This window comes from Podarcis melisellensis (assembly GCF_964234715.1).
Source record: "Podarcis melisellensis genome assembly, chromosome: 6".
Lineage (NCBI taxonomy): Eukaryota > Metazoa > Chordata > Lepidosauria > Squamata > Lacertidae > Podarcis > Podarcis melisellensis.
Window position 1 is genome coordinate 59979258 of NC_138538.1, and position 23637 is coordinate 60002894.

Here is a 23637-nt window from a genome sequence, read left to right on the forward strand (position 1 = left end):
CTTTAGTGGGGTATACAGTAAGCTCATGATCCAACCTAATGACTTATCTGCTCAACGTTGTGATGATTGCTCTGAGGGAGGCAAAAACCCACAGCCTGGCCAATTGGTCTGCAGGAACAAAATTATTCCCCGGTCCCAAATTCAGCAATTGATTATTCCATAGCAAGGTTCCCCCGCTCATTCAACTTTGGGTGGACTAATCAGAAACAAGGCAGGTGGATACAAAATCCTGCAATGATCTGAGCAGGGAGGCCTATAACTTACTGTGGTACCTTGACTGTCGAATGTAATCCATTCCGGAAGACCATTCGACTTATGAAACGTTCAACAACTGCGGTGCAAAGGGCGGTCGGCAAAGGCAATGGAGAAAAAAGAAAAACACACAGCAGAAGCTGTTTGACTTCCATTGTGTGTTCGAAAATGGAAGCAATTACTTCTGTTTCAGCGTTTTCAGCAATTACTTTCAGCGTTCAAAAACTGAAACATTTGGCTTCCGAGACGCTTGAAAACAGAGGTCACCACTGTATAATGTATAGGCAAACCTGAGTGAAGCCAGAACTGCTGCCGCAAGCACACCCCTCAGCTCAATATGATTAACCCATTTAAATGGGTGCACCAAGCGATGTGGCCCTGCAGAGAGGCTCTGCCATCCCCCAATGGCCACATTGTGCACAATTTGGCCCCAAGACTGGGCCGTATCAGACCACAAACTGCCACTCCCCTGGAGTCTCAGGTATGCAGCCATTGCATGCCCTGGTGCTTGGTACAGTTTGTGGCCATTAGAACTCATCTAAGAATTCAGTGTACAGCACTACATTCATTTAAGTTTTATTGATTTGCCTTTGTCAAAGCCAGGCATATGAGCATGGATGTCTGTATGCACATGAACACGCACACATCCATGATGTACATACACACCCATGCCTCACCCCATACTTTCTGGTTACAGTACTTGTAGGTAGCATGTCTTTTTATTTTTCTCTGAATTCGCAAGGTGCGTGTGCATGTGCATATTTCTTTTCACAGTGCATGTTTGCACTGAGATTTTGCAGGTTGTCAGGTGTATTCTAATTGCTGCAGTCCACACATACTAAAGTCTTCAGCCAACACTGGCCCTCCATCTCTCTATACCACAGAGAGCAAGATCAGCACAAGCTGAACAGGCTCATTTTATGATGAAGGCTAAAGTTATTTTTGTACGGAAGAGGTTCAGCAATTAAATGGGTTATCGGGTATCTGTTGCATATTCTCCACTGTTTCCAAGAGAAATCATGTAATCAGTGGCATTGCAGTCCTGGGGTGAAAACAGGGGATGAGACACCTGGATAATAACTGGCAACATTTCAAGGTGAAATCAAGTGCTATTCATCTAAAAGAAGCCAACATCCATGTGCCTTATAAAAACAAGGCTCTTAATTTTGCCTGGTGGGCAAGAGGGTGGTGACCAATAGGCCAAAATCTGTTTGGAAAGATTTATTTTAAATGCATCATCATAAAACCAGTGAATGCATTTTGGTTTATAAAAAGTATAAGCATAATAGTATCAAGGGCACATTATACATGAATGAATTACTGAGAAAGGAAAATTCTATTACATACAATATGAAGTTTACAATATGCAAGATTAAAGTTATCTACAATTTAACCATTGCTGAGGGCTGCAGTGCTCCACCAAAACTCCACTAGTTAAAGTTTACTGCATAATCCCATCTATCCTAACTACATGGCCTTTGAGTTTAAGAGAAGAACATAGCTACCAGTCTAGAGTGAAATTCTAGGAATCAGGCTCCTGGGGGCTTTGTTGCATGTTACTAGAGAACACTTTGGTGTCCAGGGTAAATCAAACAGAAAATTAGTCCAGGTAAAAACTAAAGAAATTTTTAAAAAATAAAATAGTTATCCTAACTCTGTTCATTAAACTGAAATGTTTTATCTGTAGCATTAGTTTTAAGAGCAATTTAAAGTTGCAGTGGTGGTCTGGTGTGCCATCTATTGGAAACTAGAAAAATTATTCTCTTATGATTCAAATTATCGAATTGCCTAAATCTTAACAGAAAAAGAACACTGGTTACAAATTTACGGCTAAACAGCTACTGGTATATGAGTTTTAGCATGTTTACAAAAATGAAGAGTCTTAGCCCTCCAAACTGTAAGCAGATATTAAGTCTACATCCTTTTGCTTTGGTGGCTAGTGTAAAGAATAATGGGAAATTTGCATTTTCAAGGTGGTCTCAGAATGGTATGTGGACTTTCTAAGGCATCAGCTAGGGTTAAATAGACCGGTCTATTTCTGTCTAGTTTCAGTTTTGCTGATACAGAATCATAGGTCCATTCTGTCCAATTGTGTGGATTTTTTAAAAGAATCCATTTTATATGCACTTTCTATGTAAGGGTAAAGGGGACCCCTGACCATTAGGTCCAGTCGTGACCGACCCTGGGGTTGCGGCACTCATCTCGCTTTATTGGTCGAGGGAGCCAGAGTACAGCTTCCGGGTCATGTGGCCAGCATGACTAAGCCACTTTGGGCAAACCAGAGCAGCGCACGAAAACACCGTTTCCCTTCCTGCCGGAGCAGTACCTATTTTTCTACTTGCACTTTGACGTGCTTTCGAACTGCTAGGTTGGCAGGAGCAGGGACCGAGCAATGGGAGCTGACCCCGTCACAGGGATTTGAACCACTGACCTTCTGATTGGCAAGTCCTAGGCTCTGTTGTTTAACCCACAGCTCCACCCACGTCCTCACTTTCCATGTAAAATACACTTTTCCCAATACATTCTCCCCATGAAATATCCATTTTTGTGGACATTCTTTGCACACTGAAACCACATCACAAAATCTAGAGAAGTTCACAATCTAACTGGAAGTTGTGATCTGATCAATGACCAAGTTTGGGAATGTTTGAATGGGTCGGTCCACTGTGAAAAGTGGACCAATCAAAACCATTTTCCATCCCTATGACCATTTTTTTAAGAGCAAGTAAATCATTGTTGCTTAAATTTATTACCCACCCTGGGTCCTTAGGATGAAGGGTGGGTGATTGATGATGATAATTGCTCTATATTTCAAAAAGTAGTCTATTGAATAGACTTTGGACATGCTGAATTTGTACTATAAAATGCTAAGAAAGTTTCCCATAGAACTTGTAAGGGGATCCATGGATAATAGTTCTTCCTAATGTATGCTTACTTCATCAGAAACTAAAAATAGATACTATGTATGTTCATGACCAAACATTTTTTTAAATGGTTCTGCTTCGGATAAGGTAAACATAAAGGTAACTGACCACATTACAGAGTACTGTTATAATTTGGGGATGGGGGCAAGGATCCCCTAAACTCCTGGTTGCTAGATTCTCCCCATAATTCCTGGATTTATTAAAAGTTGGAATTAATCAAGGTTTTATTAAACTGTGCCAAACTCCACTGGATTCATCTTATGCTAATGAGCCAGGCCAGCCTGGGATAGCCAGCTGAGTGTGGGTCATAGGAGGAACAAAGATATTAATGGCTGAGCTATTGACCCATCCAGAAAGCTGTTAGGAAGGTAAAGAATATGCCAGACCAGGAGGGGTGGGGCCCCTCCTCCAGCTGTGTGTTAGTGGGAAGAGAGGATGGGGGTTTAAAGGGTGTAGGATTTCAGTTTGGATGATGTAAGCTAACAGGGGAAATGTGAGTTTTGCAAGCTGGGCAGGGGGCAGAGCTCAAGGCGGGCTGTCTTGTTTTATACTGCAGAGAGGGTCAGACACAATGTTTGGGATCTGAGGGTGCAGCAGTGCAAGGAACAGGACCCTCTCAGGATATGAATGCTCTGCACTCTCCATCTAGGCACAGGTTGTGTATATGTGTAAATAACCACAGATTCTGCTGTGCCTCATTGTCCAAAAGGAAACACATACCCTGGTGCCAGTGTGCCTGGTATTCCTAGATTCTTGCAGCGTTTGGAGATCAGGGTGGCATGCGACAATAGTATGCTAGAGGACATCTGGCCTCTTCTAACCTTGCTTTTCTACAATTGCAATGAATTGTATTAATCAGTGAACAAGAATGACTAGCATAGAGTGGAAGTTCTGGGATTTTGCAGTGGGACTCTTTCAGAACTCCTGGCTACAAGATTTTAAGCATAAAATGCTGCTAAAGTGTTGCTTCCTTTATTCATATGACTTCTTTAACGATAGAAATTGTGATTTGTTCTGAAGTATTACTTTGCTAGACTAATTAAAATCCAATAAGCAAAGAATATAATACACTGCTGTTTTATTCTAGGTTAATGGCATAGACTTGAGGAATGCCAGCCACGAAGATGCTATAACAGCCTTGAGACAGACGCCTCAGAAAGTACAACTGGTTGTGTATAGAGATGAAGCTCATTATAAAGATGAAGAGAATTTGGAAATTTTCCATGTAGACTTACAAAGGAAAATGGGCAGAGGCTTAGGGCTAAGCATTGTCGGAAAACGGTAAGGGTTACACTTAATCATAGCTCTGTGTGCAGAACATTACAGAGCCTTGTTTTCTCTTAAACTGAAGATCCCTCCGCAGAATAAGCTGCAAAGATTATGTGCTCTTTCAAAACAGGTGCAATATTTGTAATGGTTTTTACACCTTTAGCTTTTCTACAAGCAGAAGGGTGAAACATGCAATTAGATGCATTATACCTGAATCTGATTTTCCTTTTACATTTAGGAGGACAAACCTAGTACCTGAGAGCTACTGTAGTGTAGTGACAGCTGCCAGTCAGAATGTTCCAAAATGTCACCTCAGCTTCTGACTCACAAGGCAACCTTAGGCAAGCTGTTAAGTCTCTCAGCACTCTATCTAAAATATGGAAGTAATAATATTGACCTCCGAATATCGATTTCTGAGAGTACACAAGAATGATTTAGCCACATAAGAAAACCAGTGTTTTCATTTTAAGACCAGTGTGTGGTCTGATGAACAAGCATTAAGAGGAATATCTTAGTCGGTAAGACAACATGAGACTCTTAATCTCAGAGCTGTGGGTTCGAGCCCCACATTGAGCAGCAGTGGGTTGGCCTATGTGATCCTTCTAACTCTATAATTCTCCTGTGATTAAAGTAGCTGCTCCTTAAAACTCAAGACAGGATTTGTATTGTGTTGCTTGTCCTGGATAAAGGTAAAGGGACCCCTGACCATTAAGTCCAGTCGTGGCTGACTCTGGGGTTGCGGCGCTCATCTCGCTTTATTGGCCGAGGGAGCCAGCATACAGCTTCTGGGTCATGTGGTCAGCATGATTAAGCCGCTTCTGGCGAACCAGAGCAGCGCACGGAAACGCCGTTTACCTTCCCGCCGGAGCGGTACCTATTTATCTACTTGCACTTTGACGTGCTTTCGAACTGCTAGGTTGGCAGGAGCTTGTCCTGGATAGCAATATATTCCTAGGAATTGTATGTACCTTTTAACAATTATTTATTTGCTTGTTACAGTTATATCCCACTGGTTAATAATAATAAAACCCACAACTGAAAATTACCAGTATACATAGCACATTAAGCAGTAGTACAACCATAAAAATCGAATAAGAGCAGATAAAAAGTCTAGAAGGGGTGGGGATATCATTAGATATCTAGACTAAAATGCAGAGCACCAAAGAACATACAATGTGCAAATTGTTTTTAGTAAATATTATTAGTGGTGCAGCAATGCCTGTGCTTCTTTTCAACTGTTAGAAATGGAAGTGGAGTATTTATCTCTGACGTCGTAAAAGGAGGAGCCGCTGACCTTGATGGGAGGCTAATTCAAGGGGATCAGATCTTGTCTGTCAATGGGGAGGATGTAAGGCATGCTTCACAAGAGGTGGTTGCTACAATTCTTAAGGTGAGTGCATAGTAATAATAATAATAATAATAATTTATTATTTATACCCCGCCCATCTGGCTGAGTTTCCCCAGCCACTCTGGGCGGCTCCCAATCAGTATTAAAAACAATACAGCATTACATATTAAAAACATCCCTAAACAGGGCTGCCTTAAGATGTCTTCTGAACGTCAGGTAATTCTTTATCTCTTTGACATCTGATGGGAGGGCGTTCCACAGGGCGGGCGCCACTACCGAGAAGGCCCTCTGTCTGGTTCCCTGTAACCTCACTTCTCGCAATGAGGGAACCGCCAGAAGGCCCTCGGCGCTGGATCTCAGTGTCCGGGCTGAACGATGGGGGTGGAGACGCTCCTTCAGGTATACAGGACCGAGGCCGTTTAGGGCTTTAAAGGTCAGCACCAACACTTTGAATTGTGCTCGGAAACGTACTGGGAGCCAATGCAGATCTCTCAGAACCGGTGTTATGTGGTCCCGGCGGCCACTCCCAGTTACCAGTCTAGCTGCCGCATTCTGGATTAATTGCAGTTTCCGGGTCACCTTCAAAGGTAGCCCCACGTAGAGTGCATTGCAGTAGTCCAAGCGGGAGATAACTAGAGCATGCACCACTCTGGCGAGACAGTCTGCGGGGAGGTAGGGTCTAAGCCTGCGTACCAGGTGGAGCTGGTAGACAGGTGCCCTGGACACAGAGTTAATCTGCGCCTCCATGGACAGCTGTGAGTCCAAAATGACTCCCAGGCTGCGCACCTGGTCCTTCAGGGGCACAGTTACCCCATTCAGGACCAGGGAATCCTCCACACCTGCCCGCCTCCTGTCCCCCAAAAACAGTACTTCTGTCTTGTCAGGATTCAACCTCAATCTGTTAGCCGCCATCCAACCTCCAACCGCCTCCAGGCACTCACACAGGACCTTCACCGCCTTCACTGGTTCTGATTTAAAGGAGAGGTAGAGCTGGGTGTCATCTGCATACTGATGAACACCCAGTCCAAACCCCCTGATGATCTCTCCCAGCGGCTTCATATAGATATTAAAAAGCATGGGGGAGAGGACAGAACCCTGAGGCACCCCACAAGTGAGAGCCCAGGGGTCTGAACACTCACCCCCCCCACCACCTTCTGGACACGGCCCAGGAGGAAGGAGCGGAACCACTGTATAACAGTGCCCCCAGCTCCCAGCCCCTCTAGACGGTCCAGAAGGATGTTATGGTCGATGGTGTCAAAGGCCGCTGAGAGATCCAGCAGAACTAGGAAACAGCTCTCACCTTTGTCCCTAGCCCGCCGGAGATCATCAACCAGCGCGACCAAGGCAGTTTCAGTCCCATGGTGAGGCCTGAATCCCGATTGGAAGGGATCCAAATGGTCCGTTTCCTCCAGGCGTGCTTGGAGTTGTTCAGCAACCACCCGCTCAATCACCTTGCCCAAGAATGGCAGATTTGAGACTGGGCGATAGTTGGCCAAATTGGTCGGGTCTAAAGATGTTTTTTTAAGAAGCGGTTTAATGACCGCCTCTTTCAGCGGGTCTGGGAAGGCTCCCTCACAGAGAGAAGCATTCACCACCCCGCAGAGCCCATCGCCCAGCCCTTCCCGGCTCGCTTTTATCAGCCAGGATGGGCAAGGATCAAGGAGACAGGTGGTCGGTTTCACTCGTCCAAGCAGCCTGTCCACATCCTCGGAGGTAACAGATTGGAATTGATCCCATGTAACAGGACCAGACAGAACTCTAGCACTCTCCCGCCCTGGCCCTGCTCCCACGGTGGAGTCTACCTCCTTCTGAATCTGAGCGATTTTATCTGCAAAAAACTTTGCAAAAGCATTGCAGGAGATCTTGGGGTCCCTACCAGGCCCCGGTGGTACAGGTGGTTCTGATAGATTGCGAACCACCTGAAAAAGTCTCCTGCTGCTGTTTTCTGCAGATGCAATGGAGGCAGTGAAGAAGGCCCTCTTCGCCGTCGCCATTGCCACTTGGTAGGCTCGACGTTGAGCTCTAACCCGTGTCCGGTCTGATTCAGAATGAGTTTTCCGCCACCGGCGCTCTAGCCGTCTCAACGATTGTTTCATCACCCTCAGCTCCGGGGAAAACCACGGGGCTGTCCGGGCTCCATGCAGTCGGAGAGGGCGCTTCGGAGCCAGACAGTCAATAGCCCTGGTTAACTCCGCATTCCAGCGGGCCACCAGGGAATCAGCTGAAAGGCCATCAACTTGGGATAGAGCATCCCCTACCACTCTCTGGAAGCCAATTGGATCCATTAAGTGGCGGGGGCGGACCATCCGAATCGGTCCCACCTCCCTGCGGATATTCTTGAGCACTAAATCATGCTTGCAAGCTTTCTGGAAACCGATTTTTTTTAATGTTACCATGTGGTTGTGGTTTAGGCAAAAGTATGATTGTTTGCATGGGGGTGGGGGTAATATATCTCGGGGGGAAATTAAAAAACCACCAGGGTGTAAATGCTGTACTTTTCTTTGCATATCCAAAGTGTGCCCAAGGTCTTGTACAACTAGAGATTGGACGACTGAAAGCTGGATCTTGGCTGTCATCACGGAAGACATCTCAAAACAGTCAGGTTAGTGGCAGATGGTGCATTAATAAGAAATGGGAAGCTGATGATATAAAACTCAGGATGTGAAGATTTGACCTTGTAATTCTGGAAATTGGTCTTACAACCCAGCTATAGTTGTAACCCAGAGAGTCAAGGTTGTTGTTTCAATATTTTGGGTGACCCATATGTCTGTGTATTAACCATTGGACAATACATCCACCTTAAGAGACAGAAAATGGCTTGGCATTCCATTTCATAATACATGGGCAATTTTACTGTGCACTTGTACTTTTTTAAAATGAAATCAATAATTGCACCGACAGGCTGCTAACAATAGATTTTGTTTTCACTTTTATCTTGCCCTTCGGTCCACTTGGAGCCACCAATGTGCCTAGCAAGCTTTTCAGCAATAAAATATGTGGGAAACAGTTGAAAAAAGTCATGTATCAACATTATGCAAATAACATGTGCCAATAATAAAGAAAAGGCTGTATTGTATTCTGACTTGAGAAAGCTGGCCAGCAATCGCTAGGATTTTCACAGGAAAGCATGGAGATTGTTAACTAAGTCATTTATCACCAGTTCCTGTTTCCGCTTGCTGTCATTTTGCAGCCTGTGTGCCCTTCTGTCGCAGACACCCAGGTGCCAAGCTCTAATTTTGCTTCACCTGAACTGCTGCATTGCAACCTTCCCAGTCAACCTGTGTATTATTCCTTTGCCTTATTCCCTGCTAGTTTGAAGAGAACTCTAGAGAGCTGACAGCTACTGCTAATGAATTCTCCATGCACCCTGAGGAGCACTAATCCAGATTCTGCAGAAATTTCATTAGCACTCTGTGGCCTAAAAATCTGTTTAGCTAGAGGAGGTTTTCGATTTTTTCACACACGAGACTGCGCAGCTAAAACTTGGCAGCTGGGCACCAGATTTGGTTGGCAAATGAAATGTTTCGGTGAAATACTCTTGCTGTATTAGAACACATAGGAGTTCTAACCTCTCAAAGCTTTCCTAGAGTTTATTCTGTAAATTCTCTCTTACTTGGTCTAGTTAAGAAGCCAAGCAGAATTGTGTTGTCTGTCTACCATCCAGTCTCTTTGAACCTTTTTTAAACACAGATGTTGGGCATCCTTATGTAAAAGAAAAACAAGTGCTTCCATGTGACTTGTCTGTTTAACATTAGTGTCAGCAGCTGTCTGTGAGAGTTCTTAGTAGCACAATCTGTCAGTGCTTCTGGAAGTTCTCATCCAATATCATAGTGAGGGGAGCAGGTTGCAGGTGTTATTTATTCATTCTTTATTCATTCTTTAGTGAGACAATGGATGGATACTGGAGAAGAAAAGCTCTGGTAACTTCCATTTTGGATTTCTGTAATACATTGTGTGGGGGATGGCCTTCCAGAGGACTGGAAGCCTCTGCAGGTGCAAAATACAACTTGGTTCCTTCCTTCATCCTTACCGGTTTTGCCTTTGCATTTCAGACAAGCCAACACAGTGTTCATAGCCACTTTCACCCTACATTTGCTCCAGTTATCTCCACTTTACAGAATTTTGTCAGCACTAAGAGGTCGTCTGCTGATTCCTCTCACAGAAACTCAGGTATGGGACAGAACCTGCAAACCAATACAACCCTGTCAATTATGCTGAATGTTCACTGCCATCTTATTCTGTTCATTTATAAAACCTAGTTAGGTATTCACTTCTGTATGTAGCAAGGAAGCAATTCTTAGCAATAACTCCTAAATATGAATTATTCTGTGAAATATGGAGCAGATGATTAGGAGTTTCTAATGTGCTAATTACAGTTTCTCACATTGTATTTGAAGTGGCCCAGGTCCTGTTTTTCCTTTTTTGAGACCACTTTGTGCAACATCTAAAGTTGGCTGTTACCTACTAAGGTTCAGGTCCCAATAAACTACTTAATTTGTAATGGGCAACTGGCATATCCAACTCATTTCTAAATACTGAAGGAAAAGCCCAACCAGACTTTAATTTTTCAGCTATATGGTTCCCCCCAGATATATCTGCAATTAATTCTAGTTATGAACATTTTAGTGTATGTAGTTATGCATTGTAAGGTATTTATTTGGGGCGTTCACTGACCAAAATATTTGCCTATAAGGTAGCAGACTTTATGCACTCTGCAGGAGCTACTATGCTTGCACATTTCACCCATTGTCAAGAAAACCTATAGCTAATTTTTAAGCTCCCCATAGTGATCAGGGCGGAGAGCAAATTCAAACAGACCCCAAACTGCATTGGTCAGCTTACAAAGCACTTCAGATTGCTGTTTTCCAAAGCACTGAATTAGGTTCCAAGGCTTGCAATTGCACACCCCTAGTATTTATATCATTTGCAACAAACCTACTAAAGCAAAAGTTAGGCAAAGGACACCCATATTGTATCACCATCTCTAGGCAAAGATATGCAACAGTCACCTTGTGTCTATTGGGGGTAGACACTTGAACACACTTCAGTGGATAATGGGTTCCCCACTTCCATGCTCGGTGAATGGCAGGCGCTAAGTCCTTTTCCAGTTGCATAATGTATTTCTTGCTCTGGCATAAACAAGCTTTTCATCAGTGATAATTTTGAAACGGCAACCAGGGACTATAATCTCCTGGTGGCATTATCTCTTAATTACAGAAACTAATTGTTCATTTCTTTATTAGTTGGGACAGATATGAGCCCGAGGACTGTGGAAATAACAAGAGTGAGTGTCTTTTCTTACTTTTCAAAGCATTTAGTTCTTATTTTAAGTGAAAGGAGCTACATAAGGTTCTTCCCGTATGTAAAAGTTAGCCGCGTTTGTTTCTTAAAAAAAAACCCAACCCAAAACATTTCTACATTTGTTTCTAAAAAAAATAAAAATGTTCAGTTTTTATTTGCAGATATTTTTTATTTTTTTTTAATGAGAGGTGATGATCTCACTTTGGGCTGATGGGGACATGGGACCAAAACAGAGTTTGGCCATTTTGCTCACCCATCCTTAGTAAAATTATATTAATACCTACTAGTGGTGTAGTAGTCAAATTGTATAGTTTTATTTGTTGTGGCCTTTGTATGTGATGTATGTGCCATCATCTTTCTGCAGCTTATGTGCATGAGTTGCTACCAAATTAAGGGTTCTGTGGATCAATAGGAGTCTCATATAAAAGAACCAGTGGCTGCCTTTAGGTTGTGTTTTACTTTTCCAAATGAACAGGCTTTCCATACATGCATAAGGATTATATCCTGTACTTAGTTGTTGCTAAATCAATATTGAACGATGCACAGGAAATTGCTAGAAATTTCACATCACTGTCATGCTTGGTTTTATTTATTACTAAGGCCCATGTGTTAAATGTCTTGAATGATGTCAACACAAATGGTTATGTTGCTAACCTCTCTGTTAAGGGTCCAAATGATGCTCTTGGTATCAGTATAGCTGGGGGCAAAGGAAGCCCATTGGGAGACATTCCAATCTTCATCGCCATGATTCAAGCCAGTGGAGTAGCAGCACGTACACACAAACTAAAAGTAAGTGAAAAAGATAAAATTATCCATATATATTGTCTTTTTTTTCTTGTTGCTGATTTTATTCCCCCCCCCCCCCAAGAAAACTGCAAGGGTTATGTATTGTTGGATATACTTGGACAGGCATTTCCATTCTATTTCCAACTGTGAAATATGCTTCTTTCTTACTTCTGATTAGCAAAACCACCTGTGTCAACTACTGTGAGTGATTGCATAACAGTAATAATAGAAAATTGCCTTTTAAATGGACTCTGGTTTCTGGAACCAAAGGTGTGAGTCATGTTATGCAATCTGCCATTTCATCAAAGCAAGGAAGCTGAAAGAACACAAATTGTCTCTATGAATTTACTTAAAACCCATATGGATTGTCTTGTGCTAGATCCACTGTCCTGGTCTGTGCTTCACATTAAACCATAGTTCAAAGCAACCTGTGATGTCATGTGAATAAGCAGTTTGCTGGTGCACACTGGTCAGAAGTTCCCATAGTGTTGCACCCCTGATCCTGCACTGCAGGCACAGCACAGCCAAAGCCTGGCTTGTCATGTCATATGGACCAGGGCTCATGTTTCCACCAAACAAAACATAAGTATTGTTCTTGGTTTACTGCTTGTGATTTGGCAGTTTGTTTCACTCACATTAAATTATAGTTAGTTTTAAACTGGTTTAAGATGATCTGCAAACAGGGCTATTGTGTCTTCTATGTACCTTCATCTCTGCCAAACTCTAAGAAATATGATTTCTATTAAACCAAGTATTTGGTGATTGAGCAGCCACTTCAGACACTTAAAATGTGCTCAACACTATGTTATTTGACTTTCCTGATGAAACGTGTGTAGAGAACTTAAATTGTGACCCGGGACATCCACTGGTACAGCCATAGGTTCAAAGCAATTATTTCTGTCATTGCAACCATGTATGTTTCAGCTTCTGCAATCATAGGAACTATTTCCAAGTGCCAGCAGCTGTTTTGGCAAACAGCCCAAGCCATGGCAAACAGCCCAAGTCCCCAGGGACCCCACAGAATACACTGGGTGGCAAAGATCCTGAATGTCTTACTTGGCCCTAAATGTTTAGGGTATTCAGTAAAGCTATGCATAGAAATAACCTCTTTTTTAAAAAAAAAAGAAAAGAAATGTCTCCCGTGGAAATCCAAAGCATGTTTTGATTGCCTGAAATGGCTCCGAGATTTAGTGCCTACTATTTGGTTAATAGTAGCATTTTATTTTTGAAGGTAGAATATCTTTGTAGCTTTTGTATCAATATACTTATACTTGCATCTTTACATCACTACGGTTAAGTACCATAAAGATTATGGTCGCCTAAAAACAGCAAGATAAAAGTGCCTTCTTTCCTGAACTGTTCATGCACTCTCGCTAAAAGAAAAAGAGCTTGCAGAGAGGCATTTCAACTGTTTACTATACAGCTCTGGAATTCTTCCCACTCAGAAAACAACAACAACTTACCTGGGAACATGGGGAGCCATATTGTGTGCACCGCTGGTACACATATGTACCCTACAGCGATTTCCATGATAGCAGTAGTACTCTACTCCGTACCACATGTCAGGGATGAAGTTGTGTATAGGAAGAAGATTGTGTGGGGAAACAAGCTGCCTTTTCACTGTGTGAACTGGAATCAAGACTGAACTTCATCTGGATCTGCTGTCAGACTGTTTGGGGCGACCTGCTTCTTTGGGTGAATGCTAGGACTCTGTGTGGAGGTGATGAGGCCAGTGATAACTGTCATGCCATTTATGTCACACTTTATTTAAGTGAGACAAATGGAAAATTAAACAGGCTGTTGCAGAAAATTAATACTAAACCCTATATCTTCAGTAGTAAGTATTGGTTCCTATGTACCCCATTGACATCTGTGGTCACAGATATATTATCTACCAGAGATCATGTGCTTTCTCCCATGATGCTGCATATTGAAAGAATGTGCTTTTTGTGCACCGCATGCATGTGCTTGGACTGCTGTAGGCTTTTGCTACTTAGGATGTGTTTTGGTGTAATTCACTTTGTTTCTTTTGTCTCTTTGTTTGTGTTCTACTACCTCCAGGAGGAGTGTTTTCTCCTCCCTATGAAAAGTACTCAATGATCAGTGAAAATATAGCAGATCTCTATTGTCTTTCTATAACCGGGAAACATGAGTATGCAGAGCCAGAACTTGCAAGAAACGTTGAGCTTTCTTCCAATTTTCCTTAATGCCAGCAATTTTTCTGTAGCTATTGTCCTTTTTTTTCCTTCCCCCTTTTAGGTTGGCGATCGGATTGTCAGTATTAATGGGCAGCCTTTGGATGGGCTGTCTCATGCTGATGCAGTTAATCTACTGAAGAATGCTTTCGGGAGCATTATCCTGCAGGTATGATGATAAATTGAACATGCGGCTGCACAAGGATAGATAAATGGTGTTTTTAAAGAAAAGGCTGAGCTGAGCATCAGTGGCGCAAGGCACCACAGCACGGCAAGGCTCTTGCTGATTTGAATTATGCAAGATGAAAGCAAGAAATTATTTCATTGAAGAGTGCTTTATTCTTGTCCATACACACTGTGAACATGATCTTATAAAACTGAGGGGGAGAGGGAACGACTTCTTGCTGTACATGAAAAATCATCTAGGCTTTCAGTTTCTGTCACTTTTTAAACAAAACCAAATTCCCTCCTCTTGCTACATAGGTTTGATGGAGCTGCCCATCATGTTAACCTTATTTGTTCTTCAAAGCAGGAGGGGGCACAAGAAATAGCATTGCTTCTTTTGAACTGCTATATATGGCTGGTTATCAACCAAGTGGCAGTACTGGGATAGTACAATTGATCTATCATCTTAATTTGGCAGGAGGAAGGCAAAAGGTGTGTTATCTAGTAAGATGCACTCCCCTCGTGTTTGTATGGAAAAGCATTTATTTTCCTAGTAGAGCTAATGAACATGCTTACAGCTCATCTAAAAAAAATATATGGGCATGCTCTTAATAAAACCAAACTTATTTCACAGTGTTGCCGTGATAAAGGGGTTGAAGGGGTTGGGTCATACACATTGCCCTAAGGAAGGAAATAATGGGGCAGGGAGTTAAACGCTTTTAAATACCACACCACCACCCACTCCCAGATTTAAGCAATTCACACAAGCGTTCATTCTCAGCAATAACCCATCCATAAATGTTATGAATGCATAGCAAAACAGAAGAAAGTCAAATTTCTAATTCACTGGTGCCACTCCACAAGAAAGAGGAATGCAAAACCACAAATTCCAGGAGGAATATAAATGGGATTTAAAAACATTCCTAATCTGCCCCTGTTCTAGTTCTTGTCTTATCTGTAAATGCCTTTGCTAGTGCAATAAATGGTAAACTGACAAGATTAAAGCTGCTATCTGAGGTTATGTTAGACTCACTCCATATAGTGAATGCTGCCAAAATGGGGCCCACTGGAGAAGGAGATCTATCAGGATTCTCAGGGAAACCCAAATGTTTGCAGAACTTTACAGAATATTTTTTTAAAAAATGTAAGGGGCAAAACTCCCTTTAAGAAAAGAGCCCAAAGAGGGTTTTACATGCTCAGTAGCTATGGAATGTAGAATGTTAGTTGGAAAAGAAAAATGGAAGTGACTTTGGGGGGAGCATATCCATATCTGCTTTATGTAGATTTTGTTGAAGTTAATCTGATAAGGTAAGGCCTGCCTGTGCTCAGGGCAATAGGTTCTAATAATAGTAACAGGTTCTAAGCAAGATTTTAAAAGATTGAAACTTGGCAAATTAACAAAAATAATTTTGTTAGATACAGCCAATCTAATTCAACTGAGGTCGCCATTATCACCGCATGAACAAGCCCAGAATAAAAATCCCAGCCGAAGTTGGATGGTGAACTTTATGAGCAGATGCCATAGTTGTTAATAAACAGTGAAGTGACATTTGTTTGCATCTTTGAAAGTTAATAGAAAATAGAACTGCCATGAGCTGGGCATATGGTTGACTGCTGTCAACCAGAAGTATTGTGATTATACCTACACTGTCCCCAAAATAAGAACAGTATTATTTTAGAATGGCAGGAAACCAGATTCTATGGGATTGCAAGATTAAATATACTTGTTCATGACATGTCTGTTACTCATTACATGTCTGTTATATCAACACTTCCAGAAAAGCAGATTGTTCAGTTGTTCATCTTTTAAAAGGCTACCTCTCCTCCCTGCAGTATGGTTCTTATTTAATAATAATTGACCTACAAAAATAATACAATGCACATATTTTAATTGATTGTTATTTATTCACTTTCAATTTTTGCATTAAATATGCATTAAAATTAAAATTTCTACCAAAAAAAATATTTTTTTGTAGAAAAGACATTTAAGAGTCATTGTGCAACTTGTCTTGTTTACGTTCCTGTATCCAAACAGATCAGCAAAAAAAATGGATGTGATGAATAGGAAATGGTTATATTTCATTTTAAATAAATGTACTTCTCATTTGCCCATTGATGAATCCGCACCACAGAAGTGAACTCATCCTATCAATTTGATAATCATGAGTGACACATCATTAAGTAATTCTATTATCTGCTAAACCACCTCATAGTCACTGGCTATGAAAGGTCAGATAATTGTATCCACTGGTGTGGAAAGCTTTATAGTCGATATGTCCTGGGGCAGGATGGCAAAGGAGTTTGTTAATGCTGTTTGCAAATGGGAGATTAGGATCCTGGGGGAATATTTCATCCCTCCTCGCTGTTTGGATGCTGCTAGTTAATTTAATCAGTTGTCTGCAGGTGTAGTAATGAGATAAGGGGAAGCTTTTTGCAAGGTTGTTGAACTTTGATATGCTCTTACTGCCAGCCACAGATGGGTGAATATAGATATGTCCTCCTGCCAGGTTTTGCTGTTGTTTTTAACCACAAAGCACGAGCATTTTAGCTGTTTTCCCATCCTACTGGAAAATTATAGTATTATTCTGCCTTATGAGTAAGACAGAACAAGCATATAAAATATTATCTGCTGTTTAAACAATACACTGTGATTCTGAAATCTGGACCATTTATTTTAAGAACACTGAGGGTTAGGATATCAAAAGTGGAATATGCCACTAGATTTCTTCTCTTACGTGACCCAACTTCACTCAGAGGAGAATGTAGCCTTTTATTAGCTGACTCAGTAATATTACGGTAATTGGGTGAAAAGACATGCTGGCTTCTTTTAGAGATGGGCATGTTTCACCATTCTTGCATTGGGTCATCTTATAAATGAACCAACCTATTACCCCCCCAGTTGGTAAGTAGCTCAATTTATGGCCAAGTTTTCATGGAAGCAGCTTTCAGCAAAACAACACAGATGTAAAAGAATAAAATTTGGAGGGGAGGCAAAGAAAACCCCCACAGAAGACTTTTGGCCAAGACAATCTCCTGTAGGAATGGTCATTTGACACCCAGCTCCCTGTAGTTGATAATTTTCTAAAGCTGTTCCTCTTCTTCGAGGTAAGCATTATTGAGCCCCTTCTTGATTTGCTAATCTTTGTGTCCAAAAATAGCATGTGCAAAAAGCTTAATTCATTCTTGCAGGTAAGGCAAAAGGGGTAGGAGTTTAATATGTTCATCTACTTGCCTTCCAAGTCTAGAAAAAAATAAGCATCATACATGTGTGCATTTATACAGGCTGCAGTCCTATAGATGCTTAACTGGAAGTAAATCTCATTTAACTTGGGGGATTTACTTCTGGGCAAACATACCTTCTTTTCTTTTGAAAAGCTGAATAGGGCTAAATCTAGACACAACAAAAAGTGTTTCTGGAAAACATGTTGTAAACTTCATAATGGGAAATCACGTTGGCTAAAGGTGGGACTCCACAGCGCCATCTGGTGTCACAGTGTTATAACACTTATAAAACACTTTTTCTTTACTAATGTAGCTGAGTCCCAGGTTATATAAATGGCTTTCATTAGCCTTCTCTCTAGGCACAAATGATGTCTTTATCCACTTAGCTTTAACAATGCTACAGTCTTGAGTGCTTCCACAATTCACCCATCAGTTAAAGTTCCCTTTTAATTAGGAAAAGTGGCTTTCTAAGAATACAGAATTTGCTGCTTGATAATATGCTAGCTAAGATATATGTTTAGAGTTGTCACTTTCACTTTGTCTTGCAGGTTGTAGCTGACACCAACATCAGTGCCATCGCCAGCCAGCTAGAGAGCATGACTGCTAGCACTAATTTTAGCCCACCTACAGAAAACCATCCTGAAGACCCAGAGTAAGTTGTGCTGATACTTAAATTTTCTAGAGGAAGCAAAACACTGCCCTGAAGAAGTTGAGAATGCTCAGTTTAACGGCACTGATATTTGGATTTGCGATCAGTTTTAACAAATTACCTTGGACTTTGAGCATGCATTATAATTTGTCCCTTGCTTTCTATAGCTAACAGGCTTTTAAGTTGCCATAACAATTTGAGCTTCCATAACTCCAAAATTTTGAATTCCATGCTGTTGTCAAAAATTGCCATTAGTTAGGTGCAGCAGATGGTATGGCTGCTAGTGAAACTGGTTGAATGGTTTAGCTGGGGTGATTTCGTTATGGTATGTTGAGAATCAGAAAGTATTTGAGGTGTTGGTGTCTAAATCTTGGTTTTTCCCCATGTTGCCTGAAATAATGGAGATGCATATAAATGGATTGTAGAGGGGGTGGATTGTAGCTTAATACTGTACACATTGTGAGATTTTCCAAATTCGGTGGGATGAAAGATTTATGCTACAATCTATACCATCTTACTTGGAAGTAATCAAACATAGTGGGGCTTACATTTGAATAGACATGTACAGTATCAGTCTTCATGCATAAATCTAATAGATTGTCATACCAAGGGCAGATGATTCTTTTCTCTGTAGTCAAGATCCACAAATGCACTGGAGTTTTCCTTGTAAAATGCCACCCTGTCCATTTGATTGAAATGGTTAGGGAGTCCAATTGTGTTTTATAAGCTGGTCTCCGACCGCAATAAATTACCATATTTTTCGCACCATAGGACGCACTTTTTCCCCTCCAAAAATGAAGGGGAAATGTGTATGTGTCCTATGGTGCGAATGCAGGCTTTCGCTGAAGCTGGAGAGCGAGAGGGGTCGGTGCGCACCGACCCCTCTCGCTCTCCGGGCTTCAGGAGAGCCCCACCGCCAGCCCCACAAGCTCTGGGGACAGCGGGGAGGCGGAACACCGCCATCCCGCTGTCCCCCAACTTGGTTAGAAGGCTGGCGGGGGGGGGAGAAGCCTGCTCCTCCCCGTCGCCAGCCCCGCAAACTCGGGAGACAGCGGGAGAGGCGCAGCGCGCCCTCCCGCTGTCTCCTGACATGGTTTGGAGGCTGGTGGAGGGCTTCCTCCTCCCCCAGCCCCGCAAGCTCCCAGAGCGATGCCAAAGCTGCGCGCAGCTTCGGCATGGCTCTGGGTCCTGTTCTGGGGGAGGGGGAAGCTCGGGCTTCCCCCGCCCCAGCCCTGCGTCTCCAGCCGGGAGAGGGTCGCGGGGGGCTGCTTTAGCCCCCGGCGCGCTCTCCCGGCTGGAGAGGTGACGCTCGGCTATGGAGGCTCCTGCCATAGGCGCGCGTCACCTCTCCAGCCGGGATAGGGTCACGGGGGGCTGCTTTAGCCCCGCGCGCGCTCTCCCAGCTGGAGAGGTGATGCGCGCCTATGGCAGGAGCCTCCATAGGCGCGCATCACCTCTCCAGCCGGGAGAGCACGCACGGGGCTAAAGCAGCCCCCCGCGACCCTCTCCCAGCTGGAGAGGTGACACGTGCCTATGGCCGCTGCTCCCTGACCTGCTCTTTGGGGCTGGTGGTGGGCTTCCCCCGCCAGCCCCAAAGAGCAGGTCGAAAGGAGCCTGGAGAGTGAGAGGGGTCGGTGCGCACTCTCTGTGCAGCGCTTCCTGCCGCTTTGCTGAAGGGGCGCTGGGCAGAGAGCAGAAGAATTTTTTCCCCTTGCGTCCTATTGTCCGGTGCGTCCTATGGTGCGAAAAATACGGGTATCTATTCTATTCTACTTAGGGAGTCTTTTTCCTTAATGTACCTCTTGCCTTATGCATCTTACCTTTGCTGCTTCCTTGTGACATCTTTCAGTCTGAATAATGTCAGGGTTGTATTTATCCAGTGATTCTGAATAAGTATTGCACAATGAAGAATTTTTCATACAGCATGTGATCTCTAGACCTTGTGAAAGGAGAGGAGGGGAGGAGTATATCAGCAAGAGAAAGAGAAAATCAGTGGGGTTTTCAGTGGCATTGCAGGGTGGGTGGGTTGGACCTCAGTCTCCTACCTTGCTTCTTGCCCTTCTTCATGACTAAAAGAAGCCCTATAAATTAGGCATATAAGCAGCTATGCAATTTCCTACATGGTATGGGTTGTACCATTCTCCTTTTCTTAGTATAGACTTTGGGTAGGGTCGCTGCTCTTTTTAGAACTTGGGTAGGGAGTATCCTGCCTGTATGTCAGTAGACCCAGTGATACATCCCATCTCTATTATTTTAGGAACAAGGGTTAGATATGCTTTTGTTGTTCAAGAGCACCTGTTGAAATGCTTGGCTGTCCTCAGCTTCTTCCCTTGATAGATTATGTAAACATTTTTGTTTTCAGCTGCTAGTCTTGAATATAATTGCTAATAACACAAAAATATGCAAATGTGAATCTTCCAAGCTGCCAGAAGATTTGGAGGGTTTTATTATTATTATTCTGATTGACTTGTGACAACCAATCCTCCTGTGTTTCCTCCACTGATGTGTTGTCATGTTGATTCTGCTCCTTATCTGGCTACGTTTTCGCTTGAGCTGAGTTATGACAACTGCAATTCCAGATGATCTGCCCTTAGAGAAATTAAATGAAGAACAGCTTTGCCCACTCTTCCTGAAAAAGCTTCTAGATGCATGCTCCATAAAGTTTCTCTTTGGCTGTACTTTTAGTCTTTTCTCCCTTTTGATTCATGATAACACCAGTCACCAAAACTCAAGTTCAGATTACTCTTTGCATCTGTTTCATTGAATGGTGCTGGGTTATTTCTTATCAAATGACTCCCCAGTCTTCTTGTAAACATTCCAATTCAGCAATTGGTGTTTTATCTATTTACTTAAAAGGGGGGGTCATTTCTGCTGTTGGTTCCATTGCAAGTCAGATGCCTGAAGCCTATACTTCCTGAGGGAAACTCAGCAAGATGGGTGGGGTATAAATTATTATTATTATTATTATTATTATTATTATTATTATTATTATTTTCTCCAGCAAGGAACCCAGTGTCAACCTCCTCAGCCTCCTTGATGTCATTGTCTGTTTATTTGCCCCCTCTCAGCATGTAAGCAGTGAGAAGACTGAGGAGATAGACCAGTATCCTTCACATGCCTTTGTTAGAGTGCAACTTTGGGAAGTTGAGAGGATTAGGCCCAGAGGGAAAGTGTAGTGCAAAGGATTGGACAGTATTGCCATCAGTGAGAAGGAGGGGTCTCACTGAGGACATATTTACAAAGGTCCTTCAAAAACCTAGAGCCAGCACTAGTCTCACATAGCTAATTTGTGAGAAAGCCCAGTAGCTCAGTGGTGGAGCGTATCCTTTGTGTACACAAGATCTGAATTTCAGACTTTGTCCTTTCCAATATCAGTGCTTGGAAAGGCTCTTCTGCCTGATACCCTGTAGAGCTACTGCCAACTAGATCAATACACATCATTGATCTGACAGTGTGCAGCCGTTTCAATTAGGTTACCTTTCCACTTATTAAATAAGCTCTGTTTTAAGTGGCATTTGCTGTGTTTTCCAGATCACCTCAGCCTAAGATTATTGTGTTGGAGAAAGGCTCAGATGGATTGGGATTTAGTATTGTAGGGGGCTATGGAAGTCCCCATGGAGACCTCCCTATTTATGTCAAGACCATTTTTGCAAAGGTAATCGACAAGAAAAGATGAACCTATGCATGTATCTTCGCTGCTTCAAAATACATTTGTAACAACTAATTTCATTTTAATTTGATCAAAACCACTCTTTGATTGGGGAAAGTGGGGGGCAGTCTGTGAGTTTCCATATCTTGGAAAATTGGAACTACACCCCCAGCAGGCTGTTGCTAAAAAAATTTAAAAGTTGTCTATTGACTAGGTGAATGAATGTCATCAGCTGTGTACACACCATACATTTAAAGCACATACCCTCCTCCAAGAGTCACGAGAACTGTACACTCCCCACCCTTAACAATGTACAGTTCTTAGTGGGAAAGGTTCTTGAAATGTAAGGTGTGTTTACAGTCACCCTTTAAAGTTCAGCTTCTATCACATCAGAAAGGTGTTGGGCTCTCAAGCTCTCATTTTTGGAATGAAGACAAGTCATTTTCCTAAGTTAGATGCTGAAGGCCCCTTTAAAAGCACCAGTCTGAGGTCCAATTAGCAAATAATGTGTGATAAATACATTAAAATAGCAGCTGTGGGGAGGAGCTGATCAGAATTGAGATCTCAGCGCATGGGAAAGGGAGGTTTAACTCTGGTACCAGTGCAAATCCCTTCCCGAGCTACTGTTACCAGGAGAGAAGTTTACACAGCTGCTATTTTGATTTTTCAAAGTCATGCGTTTTAATTGCAGCCATGCATTTATCATCACTCCTAGTTCACCATGATACCTTTGGCATCAGGTGTATCCTTTGTTCCTCTCCCACTTAAAGATTCAAATAAGTGTTCACGTACCTGTTTGGGTGTTTTACTCTTTGTTGATCTGGTGTATCATATTCTTTGTTCATTGCATTATTTTCCGTATTTGCATGTTTCTTACTCCCAACTGAACAGTTTTGGGCATTATATGACAAGGTTGCATCAAATTTTATGCACAGCCCGTTGTGCATATCTTGTTTCAATCTTTGCTTAGATGTGCAGAATCTGAAACAGACATTAAAAAAAAGATGTCTCTGTCAAGAAATTATAAACTGACAGGCATGTGGAATATTGGAGAACTGAGAACATATAAAAATGCCCACAATCAGTTTTTTTTAAGAAATAAAAAAGTTAAAAGGGGAGTATTAGAAAATGGGACACTGTTTGCAATCTGGTTAGCACAGCTTCAGGTACTTAGTTTAGACATTAATAAATAAATAAAAAAAACAGGAGTCCTGCCATGGCCCCCTGGAATGCTATGCTTGAGGGGGGCTCCTGTTGTGACCTAGCAACTCAACAATTCACCCAGCAACTGACACAAATAGTATATATATACGTCAGTTATCTCATCTTGCAAAGCTGCCAACACTGACCTACTTGGCCAGCATTGTGTTAGTTTAAAAAAAAAGTGGGACAATTTTACATCATCAGTTCACATTTTCAACAAGCTGTGTGTCTGTGATCTGAAGCCATGTGTGCAAATCTTTATCCTATGATGCATGACTTATTCCTTCCAGAGTTCTTATGTGGGCTATCAGTACACATCTTTTGAAAAGTGGTGCTTCTGCTAACAGCAGCCTGCTGAGTAATAGTGCAGCAAAGGAAGTTCTCCTCGCCCTTCCCTAAAAGCAGATGGCTAGCCACTGTGTGGCCGATAGCAATCTCTGGAAAGCTAAATCAGCAGCACAAGATGCGGGGTGTGAATCTCAAAAGGACAACTTTATGGATACTTGGTACTCATTTATGCAATATGCAAGAACTGGCCCACACATTGAGAGGCTCCCAGAAGTGCATCAAGCCTTATGGAAAGATCTCATTTCCAAACATTGCATGGCCCAGTTGGCAGCCAACCAGGTCTAGAGCAATTAATGTGTGCCTCTATAGCATTAATGGCATATGGG

At 42.4% G+C, this 23637-nt stretch overlaps 1 protein-coding gene across 8 annotated transcripts in view; it reads left to right on the forward strand.

The window, feature by feature from the left end:
• Positions 1 to 23637, forward strand: part of PATJ (PATJ crumbs cell polarity complex component) — a 148950-nt gene that overhangs the window by 122877 nt on the left and 2436 nt on the right. For 7 of the 8 annotated variants that reach the window (XM_081915689.1, XM_081915693.1, XM_081915692.1 and 4 more), the window contains 9 exons: positions 4264 to 4457; positions 5688 to 5835; positions 8309 to 8395; positions 9846 to 9963; positions 11037 to 11077; positions 11761 to 11883; positions 14140 to 14244; positions 18011 to 18114; positions 21643 to 21766. In XM_081915689.1, coding sequence (XP_081771815.1) covers positions 4264 to 4457; positions 5688 to 5835; positions 8309 to 8395; positions 9846 to 9963; positions 11037 to 11077; positions 11761 to 11883; positions 14140 to 14244; positions 18011 to 18114; positions 21643 to 21766 — 1044 coding nt within the window. The remainder of the gene's footprint in view (positions 1 to 4263; positions 4458 to 5687; positions 5836 to 8308; positions 8396 to 9845; positions 9964 to 11036; positions 11078 to 11760; positions 11884 to 14139; positions 14245 to 18010; positions 18115 to 21642; positions 21767 to 23637) is intronic. The other variant, XM_081915695.1, reaches the window with a different exon arrangement.